We start from the raw sequence: 19,576 nt of genomic DNA, 5'->3' as shown, positions 1-19,576 counted from the left end.
AAAAACCCTGATCCTGAGGCCTTCACAGGCGGATCATAACCGTCTACTGAAATTGGTCATTTATGCACCGTGGATTTGCCTGCGAGAGGAAGGGAAATATCATTACCGCAGAGGATAGGAAAGGCGGAGAAAACATCTGGGCCTCAGAGATCAGAAACCTGTTTATGTTGTCATCTCCCTCTGGTTAAAGAAACAGGTGCGTGTTAAGTATCACGCATGGCAAACCTCCTAACAAACAATGAAAGGGCAAATTAATTTGATTAGTAATATGTTATTTGGATTAACAAACTTATGTTGTCTGTCAGAGACATGCACATAAATTTTGGAAGGCAGTTGTTCAAGTAAAATCTTCTCATAATTGTTTATAAAAAATAAAGTTACATACTGCTGAACATCTTTTAATTACTTACACTAATTATCAATAAAATCCATTCACCATTTCATTACCATTAGTAAAAATCCATTTACACTGCTATTACAATGGCACAAATTAAATTTTAAGATTAATGTTCAAAATATAACATTTTTGGGGAAAATGAAATTATACTACAGTATTACATATGAAACTAAAGTCTTAATAAGTGAATCATAGAATAATTTATTCAACCAATCTGATCAAAATTACTGATTCATTCATAAATTAAGCAAGACTCACTCGATTCGTTCACAAATGCAGAAGCCGAAGAGAAGCCAAAATTCAAACACAGTGTTTTATCCGTTTGCACCTTTTTTATACACCAAACTTCAAGCATGTTAATACCACTTTGTTTATTCTGGAGCATGGTAATACAAAGTAACACAGCTGGTGTACCATACCTCTAAGTAGTCCTACATGTACCTACATCGCGGCACGGCATTACACTTTTCATCCAGACTGCAAACGGCTAGTTCCTGAAATGGATCATTTAAGGATGCAAATGCAGGTGAGATGCAGCTTTTCGCCCAATTCCAGCATATTTACTGATTTGGTAAGATTTATCATCCCTGTCAAAAGATGCTGAAAGAGTGCTAGATCACTAATGGATAGAGTACACCCACTGCAGACTTACTTACTTACTTTTTTAACAACTCTAATGCACTGGAAACTCATTGTCAGTGTTCACAAATACCAGTGTTAATCAACTGCTAATCTGCACAAAGCTCTTTAGTATGTCAAAGGAAAATGGCAAGGGGACAAACTATAAGCCATTTTAATTTCCTCTGCACTTTCAAGTCCTTTCGTTTGATGGAGTCATTAATCTGCTGAATAAGGCAAAGGTCAAAGGTCTGTTGACCGATCAATGATGTTATTATTGGTCTTTCTAATGCAAGTATCACTATTGTTCCACTATTGTTCATACTTACAGGGATAGTTCACCCAAATATGAAAATTCTGTCATAATGCAAGCCTGTGTGATTGAGCCTCCATGTTTACCATGTGTGATGGGCTCTATATATGTGAGTTTACACTACCAGTCAAACGTTTTTGAACAGTAAAGTTTTTAATGTTTTTCAAAGAAGTCTCTTCTGCTCACCAAGCTTGCATTTATTTTATCCAAAGTACAGCAAAAACACTAAAATTGTAAGATATGTTTACTTTTTAAAATTAATGTTTTCTATTTTAATATATTTTAAAATGCAATTTATTCCTGTGATTTCAAAGCTGGGGTCACATAAGTAGTTGCTTATTAGCATGCATATTACTAGAATATTAGTAGTAATTAAGCACATATTAATGCCTTATTCTACATGACCTTATTCTACATCCCTAATCCTACCCAACACCTAAATTTAACAACTACTTTACTAACTATTAATAAGCAGCAGATTAGGAATTTATTGAGGGAAAAGTTGTAATTAATAGTGAATAAGTGTTCCCTATTCTAAAGTGTTACCATATAGTTTTTTGAACAGCAAATCAGCATATTAGAATGATTTCTGAAGGATCATGTGACACTGAAGACTGGAGTAATGATGCTGAAAATTTAGGTTTGATCACAGGAGTAAATTACATTTGAAAATATATTCAAATAGAAAGCAGTTATTTTAAATAGTAAAAATATTTCACAATATTACTGCTTTTGCTGTATTTTGGATCAAATAAATGCAGGCTTGGTGAGCAGTAGAAGATTCTTTAAAAGACATTACAAATCTTACTGTTAGCAACACCAAATAACCCACCGCTCATCCGACTGTATTTAATGAAACAGGAGGACTCCAGTATTAATAGTAGGTCTGTGGTATTATTGTAATAAGTGTTCATCTTGTTGCCAGAATGATAACATTTTATGTCTTCATCTTTATTTACGTGGTGAAAATGTGTCAGTAATGATACGACTGTACATTATGCCTTAAATTTCTGACTTTGTCTAAGCTCAGATCTGTTTGTTAGAAAATGTATTTCTTGTGGATGCTTTGTGTTTAAAGAGCTAGTAAATATTTAAACTTAAATTTATATATTTAAACCCAACAAACGTGACAGTGAGTATTGCACAGGCAAGCAAAAATAAAAAATAAAATAAGAAAAGGTTATGTTAAAATCTTGTATATTTTAATATAGTTTAGAAAATTGGCAAAAGCTATTTTGTATGGGTTGCACTATAATGGGGGGGGGGGAACGTGAAAACAGTGCCAGTTGCGATCAATGCAGGTAGCATTTAGGAGCATAATGAAAAAGGCTAAAACTGCTTTGAGTGAAATTACTTGTCTGGCCAGCAGACGTCTTGTTTCAGAGATGGTCTGGAAGGACAGGAGTGGAGGTTGTCTGAATGAAGGTATCGACTAAGTTTAAGTCTGAGTGAACCTGACACCGTGATACTGTCAGCCACAGACCTCTTCCTCAGTGCCCTCAAGGCTGCCAAAACCGCCAACTCAAAGACAGTGATCTTCAAAGACTGAAACTCAGGGTGGACCCTGAAGGAAGCTTTCTGACCGGCACCTGCTAGCTGAGAATCTCAGAGGAATGAGAGAAAAGTGAATGGAGGTGGGGAAAGTTGCCAACTTTTCTGCTTGGCAGAGTGAGAGAATGGGCTGAGTGGCAGCGACGGGTTGTGTGTCAAATAGCCACTGGCAAAGAAGATGGGCAGGGAATTATGTAGAGCACCACTTGACCTCTTCATTTCCTGTCTGGGAGGATAATTACTGCAAATACTAAAGCCAAAATGACTCTTGATGAGCCTCTTCCATTCTTCAATTAGGCTTTAATATGAATGTGAATTTACATAACAGGACATTTGCAATAGACAGTGGTATATGTCAATTATAATAATATTATAACAATTTAATGGGCTTATAAACATAAAAATAAATCCCTATCTAAACCTTCAAAAATAAATGAATAATAAGAATTTATGCTTACTATTCATTAATTTTAAGAACAAACAGCTTTCCAAACACTTCTCAATGTAATGTGGAGAGTTTCACCACCTTTACACTCTTCTAAATAGCTTAAAATAGCTCAGAGAACTTATTCTAATCTTCTATTGTTTATTTTCTTTATTTTGGGGATTTTGGAATGGAAATAAACAGGGAAATGCACAGTAATAAATATCAAAATTAGGGCTGCGTGATGCATTTTCAAACTTCAAGCTTTTAAAACTACTTCAAACTTTGGCCAGACCTTCTCAAGCCCACTTGACAAATGTTTTTATCTAGTTTACATGCAAAATCATAAAGAAGCCATGTTTATTAATATTCTGATATCAGTCTGAATTTGCCAATATTTCAGTTAGTATTGTGTCATGTAAAAGCCACAATACAATTGCCAGATTAAGACAATATTCTGATTCCCAAAAATTTGGATTATCATCCTCTAGAATATGACTATGAATATGAAATTTGTTGTATGTGAACATCTACTGAAAGGAGAACTTTGTGCATGCACAGTCTAAAAGGAAGTACATGTTAGAGTTCTAATTAAATTACTGAAAAGTAAAAAAAAAAAGTGCTAAAACTGTCATGGTAGCACCTTAAAGGGGTCATCGGATGCCCATTTGATATAAGTTGATATGATTCTATAGAGTCTTAATGAAAAGTTTATAACATACTTTGGTTAAAATTTCTCAATGGTAGTGTAAAAAAACACCTTTTTTACCATGTCAAAATCAGCTCTGTTTTCAGCAAGCCGTTTTAGTCCATGTTGCTTTAAATGCTAATGAGCTCTGCTGACCACGCCCCTCTTTTCCGTGGGGTGACGAGCAGTACTGTTTACTTTAGCTGTGAAACTGGCTAACTAGCACGTCATTAGGAAAGGTGATTTGCAAAGATTCATAAAAAACCCTTATACTCACTTCTTCTGTAGATGAAGCTGGATCACAAATGATTTGTGCGAACATAGACGCATTTATGTAGATCAGGGATCGGCGCATTCCTTTCAAAATGAAAGTAACGTTAATCCTCTGCGTCTTCTGCACCTCAGATGTTGGGAGTAACTGACGACTGCTATATTCATTATTACATCCAACAACAAAACACCTCAATCGCTTAATTGGATACATTCTTGTCTTCCCCTGCACTGGAGTCGACACGATGGCGGACAGCTCTCAGCTCACTCAGGGCGGTCTAAGGTAAGACGGCCTTGACAATCAACTATCGTGAGAGCAGCCTGATTTGAAAAAGGGGATTTTAAAACAGGGATTGGGATGTAGACACACTTCCAACACACATTTATGTTCAAACAACTTGTAAAGTGAATTTTGCATCCGATGACTCCTTTAAAAGCATGCATGTGTAGATTGTCATTCTTACAGCACCCAAGTATACAGGAACAATTCTGATGCCTGTATAGATATAAACATCATGTTTGGATTATGGCTGCAATTTGAATATAGAGATTAAATGGAATTTGTTGTACTGGTAAACAAAGAGAACATAAACCAACCTGGTCTCATAAAAATACGTACCTCTGCGCACTTTTTGTGCGACACCGTTTTATGTACCTTGCTGCACGTTTCGCCGCAGTTTCAAATAGAAATTTCCACTGAGTGGCGCTAAAACACAGGTTCAATATGTGAACCCTGGCACGTTTTTATTGCTGTTATACGTATTGCGGCGGTTCAGAATTCAAATATCCGGGGACTGTCGCTAAAGGTTACTGCTCTATCGTGTTGGAAATATTCCCTACACCAAATCCAGCCCTAAACCTACCCGATAGTGTTAACAAATGCAAAACTGATATAAAAATGTATTATAGCTGATGCAACTGTGCCATTTGAACTTCCTTTTATGCAGATTTTAACTGCTTTGTCTAACCGTAGTTACACAGGATTTGAACCAGTGCTTCTCGTCTCCTAAGTCCGTCTCCGTACTCCGTGAGCTACCGAACAAACTTATTAGCTATGAAAACCCATAGATATGAAGCTGGATGTGTGCGATGCTAACGTTCAAAAGCATCAGTTTTCAAATCTCCCAGCATATTAATATTGTTTTGAAGTCATAGCATGATATTCTTCAAGTAATTGTGTGAAAATTACGCTTTATTAATCGCAACTCTGTAAATTTGTGTGAAAGTGTTCATTTATTTTGGAAACTGCAGTGATATGTACTTATTGGTACATATTTTATGTCACGCTAAAAAGTGCAGCCAGGTACGTAAATGCCATGAGACCAGGTAGACATAAACATAGAGGGGAATAAAAAACACGTGAATTACACTGATGACAAATAGCCAGAATTCTTTTTTTTACATGCTTTTTGCTCAAGCAAAAACTACTACATGATAAACTTTTTTCAATTAAACATTAGTAAAAAGAAATAATAATAATAAATGTGCATGAAGTAAATGTTCTACCAGGGCCAAATTTAGTTTTGAAGGCCCTTAAAATAATGATAATATTTTAAAAATACTACTACTAATAAAACAATAATAGCAGTAGTTTTCCCTGTCTGTCTTCTCACATGACCAGTTGTCTTTTGGGAAGTTCTTCAAGTCCTGTCAGAATATCTGTATACCTCCGATACAAACATGTTTACTGGCCACCTCAACTCCAAAGTTTTGTCTGGAGACCAGGCATGTGTATCTGTGCTTGACACCACTGCTTTGTTTGTTTATCCGGCAGTTTTTTCCACTCCAGTGTTTCTTAAAGTTTTAGCAGACTGACTGCTCGATGTGAAAAGCAGCACGGTTACTAGTCATAGCACAGTCATATGGGGCCTTTGGGTAAAGTCAGTGGACTCTCACCGAGTCAGCACTAATCTTCTTTAGCACAATCTAGAATTGTTGTTACTGCAGTGTGGAAATGAAAATGTGGAGCTTTAATGTTTGTGGAATAATGGAAACGCACTGCAGTACAGGGTCTGTTTGTGTGAGGGTTGGGTCAGCACAAGCAATGCTCTTTTTAAATTATGGACTGGGTCTTATTCATGAAACAAGCTGATGGGAGTTTTTTGTGAATTGTTCATGACTGTATAGATTGACACTAAATGGAAAACCATTTGTGTAAGAATGATTTTATGCATGATTTAAATGCAGATTTGTTCTGCCTGAGTTTAATGAATGTAGCCCATTTACATATTTTATTTCTTATCTATTTGGCAACAGTGGCTATTTACTAAAGACAGGCCAAAGATTTTCTTAGTTGACTAGTAGGCATTCATTTAAGGTTCATTTCATCTTTAGGTTTCAGCGCCATAGAGAAACATTGTAAGATCCGAAGCTCGCATCGGTTTTATGGGGTTTATGCTTCAAAAATGGAAAAAAACGATGTGCCTGGAGTACTTGTAACACTGATTCCAGGTATCCTGAGAGGATGGGCAATATAATTTATTGTATTACATTTCCTGAATCCAAACAAAACAGAGCAAAATATCCCTAAGTATTCAACCCCAATACAAATTAAGACAAAAACGTTCATTTTCTGGTTGTCATACACTCATTAAGTCACAATTTTCATCTGCTCAAGCAGAATGTTAATGTTATCTTGTGCTTTAGCAAGGTATCTCTGACTAAAACTAGCTAATGTTAAAGTTAGTGAGTCCATGCTAACGTACAACCTAAATAGCAGACTGTTCTCGCGTCTTGTACAGTCTAGGGAAAAAACACATAAACGAAGGTCGACATTTCAGTGCCTCTCCATATTAAACTGGTTAAATGTACATTAATTTAATCGTACCCTGCGATACATGAACTGTGTTGATCCTGCATGTTGTCATCCGCGATCGTGATGACCGACCGTAATATGAGTGTCACAAATTCTGTCCATGAACTTCCATTCACCCTCCACCAGAGGTCACTCGCTCACCACATGGACTTTCACACCACACATCACAATGGACTCCAATTCCCATCATCCATTACTGATCACAGCTGTCACCAATCACACCTGATCCTATGCACACACTGATCACATACCTTATTTAAACCCTGGACTTTGTTTCCCTCGCGGCCGAGTATTGTATGCGTTTACCGCTCCCCTAGCCGTAGCAACTCTACAGAGCCCTTGTTAGTATCCTAGTCTTGCATTGCCTGTTTTCTTGTGTTCATTTTCTAGCCCGTGTTTCCTGGATTAACCCTTTCCGTGCCATTCCGTGTTTCTGTTGAGTTCCTGTATTGTCCTGCATTTTTCACTCCCCTAGTGTCAGCTGCTTTACGGAACGTTGGTTATTTTCTAGTCTGTGTTTCCCTGTATTTACCCCTGTCTCACTGTTCGGACTCTGTTTATTCCCTTGCCTGGATTATAGCCTGTGTTCCCTGGATTATCTCTCTGCCTTGCCCCTTGGATACTGTTCGCCTATCGTCGACCTTCGCTTGCCCTAGGATTACTCTTTGTCTTGTCCCTGCCATACCTGTTTGCCATTGCTCGACCCTGCCTGTATTTATGACCATGCCTGTAAATAAAAGCTTGCACTTGGATCCGCACGTCTCACGTCTCGTCAGCCCCGTTACAGAGAGACTTCTCCCGCTTGCATTGTGATCTGTAAACACTCGCTTCGAGTTACCCACTGTATTTATTTTTAAATATTTTATAAATCCCTCCATGGAATATTTAATTCCCATTTGGTGGCCTTCTGTGTCCAAAATTGTGCAAAAACATCGTGGGACAAGGTTTTCACACTGTAGCTGTCATTGAAAGACAGTGAGCAACTCATTTGTTTGTCCGAGGGAGCAACAGTAACTAAGGGGGGCGGGGCTTACCGATAGGTCAATTCTGACTTCTCAGAATTGCGATATACACTTATAGAGTTACTTTTGTGTAATTCAATCAAACATACTGCATTTCAGAGAAAAACTAATTGTATTGTAATTATTGTAATAATTGTACAAAAAACTATTTATATTGTAATTATATTGTAATTATTATATTACATTTTTAAGCAAAAATATGGTGACGGTGTGGCAATTACAATGGAAATAAACAGGTAAATGTATAGTAATGAACATTAAAATTAGGGTTGCATGATGCATAATATTTTAATCATGATCACAGTTTCTGCTTCATTTGATTTAGTAAGCATAATCAGCTGTTTATTTATACCAAAAGCATTTCGTTTTAATTTGCAATTTACATTATCTTCCATTGGTAACAAGTCTCCACAAGCTTTCGTGGTTGTAGTTGCCAGATTGCTTTTTAAGCTTCAAGCTTTTAAACCTTCTTCAAACTTTGGCCAGACTTTCTCAAGCCAACTTGATCCATTTTTTACACAATATATGCAAAATTATAAAGGTGACAGACTATGTTTACACGTATATCAATATTTTGATATTAATCTGAATTGTGTCATGTAAAAGCCACAATTTAATTTCCAGATTTAGACAATATTCTGATTCCCCATTTGTCATCCTCTAGAATTGCAAGATATAATTTGCAATTCTGACTTTTTTCTCACAATTGTGACTTTTTTTTTTTCTTGCAAGTGCGAGTTTACCTGTATATCCTGCAATTCTGACTTTTTTTTTTCTTTCAATTCTGACTGCTTTTCTCAGAATTGTGGTATAAACTTATGGAGTTATATTTGTGTCTTTTTTATTCCATCAAACATGCTGTGTTTCAGAGCAAAACTAATTATATTGTAATTATTGTAATAACTGTAATAAATACATTATATTGTAATTATATTGTAATTAATATTGTAATATAACTCATTGTATTCCAATTATTTTGAAAGTTACCTTGTTGTCTACATGCACTTAAGAATGTTCTAAAGAAGATCATGACATTAGACAAAAATGTGTTGTTCTTCGGACCACACAGTGGGTGTGGCCAAACCATTGCGCCAAGCGTAAGAGTGACCAGTAGAAACAGGTCTTTCATTCTGGTGCATAGTTACCACCCACTGAGGTACAGCTTCACTCGCAAGCAAAGATTGAGAAGCAAAGAACAGAGAACAAAACAATAATGAAAAGTGAGGGAACTGAATAGAAAATATATTTCCAATGCAAAAGAGTTTTGTTGTCAATCACTTTATATTTGTAAATAAAAAATTTGGGTCACACTTTATTATAAGGTCCAATTCTCGCTTTTAACAAACCATTAACTACAACTTTTGGCTCAGTAAACTCCTAATTTGTTGCTTATTAGTAAATAGTAAGCTAGTTGTTAAGTTATAATAATAATAGGCATGCTAATAAGCAACTAATTGGTCCCTATACTAAAGTTTTATCAAAATTTGTAGCAATAATTTTTATTTGCAATCTTTTTTTTTTTTTTTAATTATAATATAATTATTTATGCTCTCAAACACAACATGTTTGATTGGATGAAAAAACCAAAAATAAATCAATATAAACTTACAATTACAAGTTGTAAAGTCCAATTCTTAGGGAAAAAAAGACAGTTTTCTTACAATTGCGAGTTTATATCTCAGTATTTGTACTTTATAACTCAAAAATGTGAGTTTATATAATGCAATTCTGAGACAAAAAGTCATAATTTTGAGATGTGCACTCGCAACTGTGAGAAAAATGGTCCCAATGACCTTTTTTATTTTTATTTTTTTATTCAGTTGCAGAAACAAGCTTCCTTAATTTAGAAATCACTGGCAGGACACGTCCAGGAAAAAGAGGACATGTGCTCAACCTGGTTAAGTGAAATCTGAACCAGGGTCATTAAATTCGTTAAGATTACATTCCCTAGCAAACAAGAGTCTGTAATAACAACACACAACACAACACAAGTCTGGCAGATTTTTAGAGTGGCTAATGCACAAGCTGTGGAAAGACCAAAGTCCAGCAGGCACCTCTCTACCTCCATTCAGCCACCTTAACTCTCACATAATGAAGGGAACCTCCAACGGAGAGGCTATTCAAGGCCCTCTAATCACATTGCCATTGAATGTGGCTGAAGCAGGGGACTAAACGCATGCTGTGAGCCAATCAGAGCAGGCAGTTTATTTATTTATTTCAACTTTGCTGGTTAGCACGTTAGCTGCATCGATTTAACTGCAGCCAACTTGATTGTTTCATTATTCATGGCCTGCATTTGGAGAAAGTGGGCTGCCAGAAACCATCGGACAAATCACCAAAGCACAAGACAGTGATCAGTGCTAATGGAGTAATCTGGGCGCACATCTTTTTGCCATCAACACATTTTTAGCTTTGTGTGCCATGAATGCTTTGTCCAAGCAGCACAGCCTAGGGCTTTCTGGTAAATGTCTCTGATTGCTGTAATGCATTCTGTGCAGTTTCAGTCTGTAAGTCTTTGGTATCGCGCTATGGTCGACAATCATATTCTAATTTTTTTATGCTGTAACTAGTTGACAATTATCAACTTATTGTTAACTCAAATTATGACTCAATTTAAGTGAAATTTGAGAGCTACAGTTGAGGAAAAGACTTAAATTGTGACCTGGTCTTCAATCAAAGCTATTGTATGGCTTATATATTAAATACTTTTTGGGAACTTGACAGTTTTGCTGTATGCAAAGAAACAGTGTTTCAACATTTTTGATGTCCTTTGTGTCCATTGGTTGAAACAATTATCATGTTTGTCCCAGCACACTGTACAAAATTAGTGTAATTTTAGATGTAAAATATTGTAAAAACGGAAGAAAAAAAGAAAAGAAAAGAAAAGAAAAGAAAAGAAAAGAAAAGAAAAGAAAAGAAAAGAAAAGAAAAGAAAAGAAAAAGAAAAACCCTTTGGTAAAAACTTTTTTGTCAGTAATTTCATTGACAAGACTAGCACTAATTTTGGCCAAATGGGATGGTCAAACAAACAGACTGCAATTTTATTTAATGCCACTTGAGTAGTTGCATTAACTGCATTAGTAGAATGCAGTTCAGAGTATGAAAAGACAATGCAGAAAAGCTGAGCGGATGTGGCGGAAGTCGAAACTCGAAATTCACTATAGCATCTATAAAGACAGCCTTCATGATTTCCAATGCGGAATTAGCCACAGCTAGACAGACCTTTTTCTCAAACATTATAAACAGTAACTTAAACAACACTCACACTCTTTTTGCTACTGTTGAGAGACTGACAAACCCCCCAAGTTAGATTCCCAGTGAAAAGCTCTCTGACAGCAAATGCAATGAGTTTGCTTCCTTCTTTTCTGAGAAGATCAATAATATCAGAAAGGAGATTGGCACATCTTCTAGTTATGCAGAGGTCACACAGATTTGACCACAATCTCAAAAAGAAGTGACTATGTCTGTTTTTGAAGCAATTGATAGCAAAATTTTGGAAGAAATAGTACAGCACCTTAAATCGTCAACATGCTATCTTGACACACTTCCCACATCTTTTTTCAAAAGTGTGCTTAACTGTTTAGAAGCAGATCTCTTAGAAGTGGTGAATGCCTCACTTCTTCCTGGGACTTTTCCAAACTCCCTGAAAACTGCAGTTGTTAAGCCCCTTCTGAAAAAGCGCAATCTTGATAACACAATGTTGAACAACTATAGACCAATATCAAATCTTCCGTTCATAGGTAAGATTATTGAAAAGGTAGTTTTTAATCAGCTGAACAACTACTTAAACTCAAATGGATACCTGGACAATTTTCAATCTGGTTTCCGAGCGCATCACAGCACAGAGACAGCGCTTATTAAGATAATAAATTATATTCGCTTTAATTCTGATTCTGGCAAAATATCAGTGCTGGTACTACTAGATCTTAGTGCTGTGTTTGACACTGTCGATCATAACATACTTCTAGAGAGACTGGAAAACTGGGTCGGGCTTTCTGAGATGGCACTCAAATGGTTCAGGTCATACTTAGAAGGGAGAGGTTATTATGTGAGTATAGGAGAGCATAAGTCTAATTGGACGTCCATGACATGTGGAGTCCCACAAGGCTCAATTCTTGCACCACTCTTGTTTAGCCTGTATATGCTCCCACTAAGTCAAATAATGAGAAAGAACCAAATTGCCTATCACAGCTATGCTGATGATACCCAGATTTACCTAGCCTTATCTCCAAATGACTACAGCCCCATTGACTCCCTCTGCCAATGCATTTATGAAATTAACAGCTGGATGTGCCAGAACATTCTTCAGTTAAATAAGCAGAAAACTAAAGTCTTTGTATTTGGAAACAAAGATGAAGTTCTCAAGGTGAATGCATACCTTGACTCTAGGGGTCAAACAACTAAAAATCAAGTCAAGAATCTTGGGGTGATTCTGGAGACAGACCTTAGTTTTAGTAGTCATGTCAAAGCAGTAACTAAATCAGCATACTATCATCTCAAAAAACATTGCAAGAATTAGATCTTTTGTGTCCAGTCAAGACTTGGAGAAACTTTATAACCAGCAGGGTGGATTATTGTAATGGTCTCCTCACCGGCCTTCCAAAGAAGACCATTAGACAGCTGCAGCTCATCCAGAACGCTGCTGCCAGGATTCTGACAAGAACCAGAAAATCTGAGCATATCACACCAGTCATCAGGTCCTTACACTGGCCTCCAGTTACATTTAGGATTGATTTTAAAGTACTTTTACTCATTTATAAATCGCTCAATGGCATAGGACCTATATACACTGCAGATATGCTCACTGAATATAAACCTAACAGACCACTCAGATCATTAGGATCGAGTCAGTTAGAAATACCAAGGGCTCACACAAAACAAGGGGAATCTGCTTTCAGCTATTATGCTGCCCGCAGTTGGAACCAGCTTCCAGAAGAGATCAGATGTGCTAAAACATTAGCCGCATTTAAATCCAGACTCAAAACTCATCTGTTTAGCTGTGCATTTGTTGAATGAGCACTGTGCTATACAGTAAAAAATGACCGTGATTTTAACAGTAAAAACTGTGAAAAAGCTACGGTAAAAACCTGTTAAATGTTTAACGGTAAGTTTCCCTAATATATACGGTGAAAAAATGTAATTGACATTTCAGACAATTTTACATTTTTACGAAAAAACGTAATTTAAGTTCCCAGAATTCCCTGCGTTGCATTTCAAATTTTGTTTGAATTTGATGTATTTCTTTGAAATAACGAGGTTTCTTCTTAGTTTTTTTTCTTATCAGTTATGTTTATTAGGGTTGTATGCTACATCTAATGTTGTTAAATTAATGTTTATTGCATATTTCAGTTTAATGAGTCTCACCATGATGGTTTTTAGTTCTTGTGTGAATGACACTGTGCACCTTCTATATATGTTATTATTTAAAAGCTGCTGTAATGGGCTTTGGTTCATCATGTGACTTTCTCATCACCACCTGCATTTGGTGGTCATCAGTGTATTTCAAAGGTACAAACCAGATTTCAGTACTTCAATAGGTTGGTATATTAACATTATATCAGTTAATGAAATTTCGGTATTTAACTGTAAATTCAAGTTAAAACCGTAAAACCTAAAATGTTGCTACCGTATATTTTACGGTAGAATTCCGGCAACCACAGCTGCCGGTTTTTTACCGTAAATTTTACGGAATTTCTTTTACAGTGTACGTCCGAACTGACTGCACTGTATTTTATGTATAATCATTTTTATTTCTAACTGTTCTAAATTCATTTAAAATCAATTTTAAATCATTTTAAACGTTTTTAAATTTCTGGTTTTATTGTTGTGATTATTTTTTTTAATGATTATTTTACTTTATTATTATGAATTATTTTGAATTTACTTAATTTATTTTGAATTACCATTGTGTATGAAATGTGCTATATAAATAAACTTGTCTTGCCTTGCCTAGTCTGGGGAACTATCAGTTTATATATATATATATATATATATATACAGTATATTTGATAAATTATTCCATTGAACGCAATTATGTTTGCACAAACTCACAGTGTGTTTCATTCAAACAGTGAGACCAAACTGTGAACACTCTCAGAATTGGGATTGTTCCTCTTTGAAGTCCAAAACACTGAACTATAGACAGATCGCCTCTCCGCTGGAGCAGTGACACACCGCAAAGCTAATTTGGTCAGCGGTGCCACTCCTGCTCATGACAGAACATCAGCGTTACATCCACGTGTTCCTCTCTACCTCTGAATCTCTGAAACCTCACTGAGCTTTGATGTAGCAAAGTGCTGTGGAAAACTTCAGCTGTCTCTCAAGACTTCAAACAAGATTAGGCAAAGAAAGCTGTTTGATGCTGAGATGCAAAATCTCCCTAATGGCATGTGGGTGAAGTCGCAGGAAAAAAAGATGGAATTGGGATGGGATTTCATGGTTTTACTTCAGAAACACTAGCAAGCAGACCAACCCGATCTCATTAGAAAACATAACTTTTAAGAGGTGCTTCTAAAGTTGTTTTTGGAGCTTGATTACATAAATGCTTTGTTCATAATGAGAAGGAAATTTTAAGCAATGAAACCTGCAGGATTTTTTAAAGTGGTACAAAGACATCTTATATGTTGAAAGTTCAAGGAAAATTTGATTCTCATGTCATGACGCCTTTAAAATCAATTTCAAAATTCCGAAACCTAATGAGCTGCTATAGTGCTTCTTAAATGAAATGGACATTTTATAAGGTCTGATTTTTGTACAGTCTACATGAGCAGAAATTTCATGTGCCACACAAACCGTTGCTTTGTCTTAGTGCTATGCCCTTCTTTTTATGAAGAAAAAGTACATACTTTTGAGTGTGTAGCAGAATAGTATACAAGCTTTGGTACACACTACGTCATCATAATTGTATCTTTAACAGGTCGATTGTTTTAATACATGTTGATTTGCCCATTGCTGGTCTTTCATGCCGAGAACTCTCCTAATCTGTTTGCATAATGATGCATTCAAAAGTTAACGACCATCTTTATTAAAGTTCACAATGCTGTTGCAGATGAAATCTAACATGGATAACATTAAATAAATATTTGGCAACACTTTAGTTTAGGAACCAATTTTCACTATTAACTAGTTGCTTATTAGCATTAGCATACTGGCTGTTTATTAATATTTATAAAGCACATATTAATGGCTTATTCTGCATGATCATATTTTAGATCCCTTTAGATCGTTAACCCTACAACTACCTTACTATTAAAGGGATAGTTCACCCAAAAATGAAAACTCTGTCATTACTCACCCTCATGATGTTCCAAACCCCTAAGACCTTCGTTCATATTCGGAACACAAATTAACTCTTTCACCGCCAGCGTTTTTTTAAAAGTTGCCAGCCACCGCCAGCGTTTTTGATGATTTTCACCTAACTTTGACGGCCCTCAGAATATTTTCTGCTATGAATATAAGAACATATTATATATCAAAATAAAGAACCAAGTCTATGCTTTTAAACAAAAAAAAACTATTTTATTCTATCTTCATGTGTTCATGTTTTATGACCATTTGAACACAGGTGGGTACCATCAAAAATACAACATTTTGGACAAAAAACTGAGAAAAATGCATTTTTATCAAAGTAGTACATTTTCATGCAAAATACATTCAGATGTCATATTCTTTCACCTGTAAATAATTATATGAATAATTTAAATTGCATTCAATAAACAGAACAAACAGACACACACACACACACGTGCACACACACACACACACAAACATATACATACATATGATTATACACACACACACACAGGCTACATACATATGCATACATATACTGTACATGCGCACACACACACACACACACACACACACACACACACAAACATATACATACATATGATTATACACACACACACAGGCTACATACATATGCATACATATACTGTACATGCGCACACACACACACACACACACACACGTGCACACACACACACACACACACACACACACACAAACATATACATACATATGATTATACACACACACACAGGCTACATACATACATATACTGTACATGCAGACAGACAGATAGACAGATAGATAGACAGATAGATAGAGAGATAGATAGATAGATAGATAGATAGATAGATAGATAGATAGATAGATAGATAGATAGATAGATAGATAGATAGATAGATAGATATATAGATAGATAGATAGATAGATAGATAGATAGATAGATAGATAGATAGATAGATAGAACACACACACATACACACCCCTATTCAGATCGACGGATCGGTTATAACTACAGATGTTTCTGTGTCTCTCTCTCTCTCACTGACTACATCGTCCCGATCAGATTCAAAATGGTCAAAGCATGATCTACATAGGCTATGATCTATATATGATCTACATTTTCTCTGACCCTCCATGTATGCCGATCGTCTTCTATTCGCACCCTAAAGACCCGGAAGTCCCGTAACTCATTCAGGACATGCGCTAGGGCTTTCCTTACCGTAATACACCTAGAACACGGAAAGCCGTAAAAACTCGTCAATGGCGGGGAAGCGTTGTCTCTTAATTGACGAGATATCTCGTCAATGGCGTTGAAAGAGTTAAGATATTTTTGATGAATTCTGAGAGCTCTCTGACCCTCCATAGACAGCAATTTAATTACCACAATTAAGGTCCAGAAATGTAGCAAGGACATCGTTAAAATAATCCATGTGACATCAGTGGTTCAACCGTAATTATATGAAGCTACGAGATTACTTTTTGTGCGCAAAGAAAATAAAAACCACGACTTTATTCAACAATTTGCCTGCTCTGTGTCATCCTATAGTGCCATTTTGGAGAGTATCCACTGAACATAAACAACGTATGCTGTTCTGTGTCAGCTGCACCACGATGATGTGGAGGAGACAAATTGTTGAATAAAGTCATTGTTTTTATTTAATTTTTTTTGTGCACAAAAAGTAATCTCGTAGCTTCATATAATTACGGTTGAACCACTGATGTCACATGGATTATTTTACCGATGTCCTTGCTACATTTCTGGACCTTGATTGTGTAAGGATCCTTACTGTCTATGGGAGGGTCAGAGAGCTCTCAGAATTCATCAAAATATCATAATTTGCGTTCCAAAGATGAATGACGGTCTTACGGGTTTGGAACGACATGAGGGTGAGTAATTAATGACAGAATTTTCAGTTTTGGCTGAACTATCCCTTTAAAAAGCAGAACATTAGGAGTTCATTGAGTCTAAAACCATAGTTAATTGTTAGCTAATAGTTGGTCCCCAAACTAAAGTGTGACCAAATATTTTCTCATCAAGATATTGATTATTAATCACTCAAATCACTCCCTTAATTACTCTGTTTATCTAAATCTATTTAATTAAACGCTGTTCTCATATATCCTCCATGTTTGTAGTTTTTTTTAACACATTTTATTCTTATTTGCAATTCTAATTCTTATTTCAAATACTGTTTAGGATATATATATATATATATATATATATATATATATATATATATATGCAGTTATTCGTTTCCCAGTTATTAATTTATTTTTCTCCTACTTAATTGGAAGTTCTAGGAGGACGCAGCAGGTGTTCAGAGGCAGTTCTCCTAATATTCTCCTTGTGACTCTGCGCTGAGCCAAGGGTCATCCTTGACACCCTGTGCTCCTCAGCTCAGTTTAATCTTATAGAGCGGGAAAACTGTGTGAAGAAAATTAAATGAAGATGATGATTTAGAAGATTACTCCAGTTACGGAGTTGCAATTACATTCTATCAGTTTTAAAGAGCTAAAATTACCCTTACCAGCTTAAGATATACATTTAAGGACCACAAATGGAAGCTTGTAAGGCAGGGAAAATGACTGATAAATGCACAACGAACTCCCGAAATAAGGTGATCTGTAATAACAACATAACTGCAGCCGGATGTTTCATAATGATGTGATGATTGAGCAATGAACTCTGCCATCACATTTGCTATCTGTCTATCTATCCTCTGTTTTGCGTCGGGTGGTTGTTTAATGCACAGCTAGCATTATCCCTTATATATATACTGTATATATATATATATATATATATATATATATATATATATAGCGTCACATTAATTAAATCTTTTCTAGCACCACAGGTGTTGCATAAAAGAAAAGAAAACAAACACAATGTTAACAACCATGATGTCTTAAAAACATATCCGAGCTATTAACCTGTCACACCGTGGCAGAGAGTATTTAGCAGCTTTAATCTAACAGAGAGCGACACAGAAACAAGGTTTTGTGTGCGATAAACACTTACAGTTTCTCTGATGAACACTGTAACTGCAGTAAGAGACAGCGTTAAAGCTAAAGCCTTCTAATTCCAGTCGTCTTAAGACTAAGCAGCTGTTACTGATGGAAGAGATTAGAATCCAACGTGCTTATTGCTGGATATTTGGAAACTGATGATGTTTCCACTGAATCATGTGTGGCAGGCCCTAGTGTGTATACGATGACTTTAGGTTTGTCAGTAGGGGAATAAAGCTAAGGTGACAGGGCGTACAAAACAAGAAAATTGAATGCCAATCATCACAGTGCCCAAGCAATGCTCCGACTGGAGGCTGGGGTGATGGGAAAGACATTCTCCTAGAATCTACCAAGCGTTAAAACTCAGTTTAGAAACTTATCTCTTTAAAATGTAATGGCTCTAAAAATATCATGTACTGTAACAAGTATAAAATCAAATGTGACCCTGGACCTCAAAACCAATAGCCAAAAATACATTATCAAATCAAAATGATCGATTTTTCTTTTATGCCAAAAATCATTAGGATATTAAGTAAAGATCACGTTCCATGAAGACATTTTGTAAATTTCTTACCGTAAATGTATCAAAAAAAAAAGCTAACAACTTCATTTGGACAACTTTAAAGGCGATTTTCTCAATATTTTGATTTTTTTTGCACCCTCAGATTCCAGATTTTCAAATAGTTGTATCTCAACCAAATATTGTCTGATCCTAACAAACCATACATCAATGGAAACTTATTTATTCAGCTTTCAGATGATGTATGAATCTCAGTTTCGAAAAATTGACCAGGGTCACAAATAATTACACATTTTTGTTATATCTTGAAGAAATGCAAGTATAGGCATTGACATTATTTTCAATAAATACAGAACAGATCATTTTCAAATGTTCTTGTCAAAAAAATCCCATTAGTGTAATTCTTCATGACCATATTTTACTTATGAGCTATTTTCAAATTCTCATTATTTCGAATGTTTATTTTTTATTATGTTTCATTACATTCATTAGATTTAATATTACAATGAGAATAAAAGCATACTGCATACTGCCATAATGCAAATACTTTTTGCATTGCAATTGAATTGAAACTTTTTGATGCCGACACATGAGAGTCTACATGGATTTATAATAAACTACTTTAGATTTCTCATCTTTTAAGGATTTGTTTTCTTTTT

The 19,576-nt window shown here is 35.7% G+C and overlaps 1 protein-coding gene across 2 annotated transcripts in view; it reads right to left on the bottom strand.

Annotated features, from left to right (window-relative positions):
• The window catches only part of kctd16b (potassium channel tetramerization domain containing 16b), an 84,659-nt gene that overhangs the window by 40,654 nt on the left and 24,429 nt on the right, over positions 1-19,576 (bottom strand). The window contains exon 2 of one of the 2 annotated variants that reach the window (XM_058758855.1): positions 73-228. The exons of the other annotated variant lie outside the window; for it this stretch is intronic. Coding sequence (XP_058614838.1) covers positions 185-228 — 44 coding nt within the window. The 3' untranslated portion in view covers positions 73-184. Of the gene's footprint in view, positions 1-72; positions 229-19,576 lie in introns of those variants that run through there. 2 annotated transcript variants of the gene reach the window in all.

The sequence above is a fragment of the Onychostoma macrolepis genome, chromosome 21 (genome assembly GCF_012432095.1).
Source record: "Onychostoma macrolepis isolate SWU-2019 chromosome 21, ASM1243209v1, whole genome shotgun sequence".
Taxonomy (NCBI): Eukaryota; Metazoa; Chordata; class Actinopteri; order Cypriniformes; family Cyprinidae; genus Onychostoma; species Onychostoma macrolepis.
This window is presented reverse-complemented; position numbering and strand designations above follow the sequence as displayed.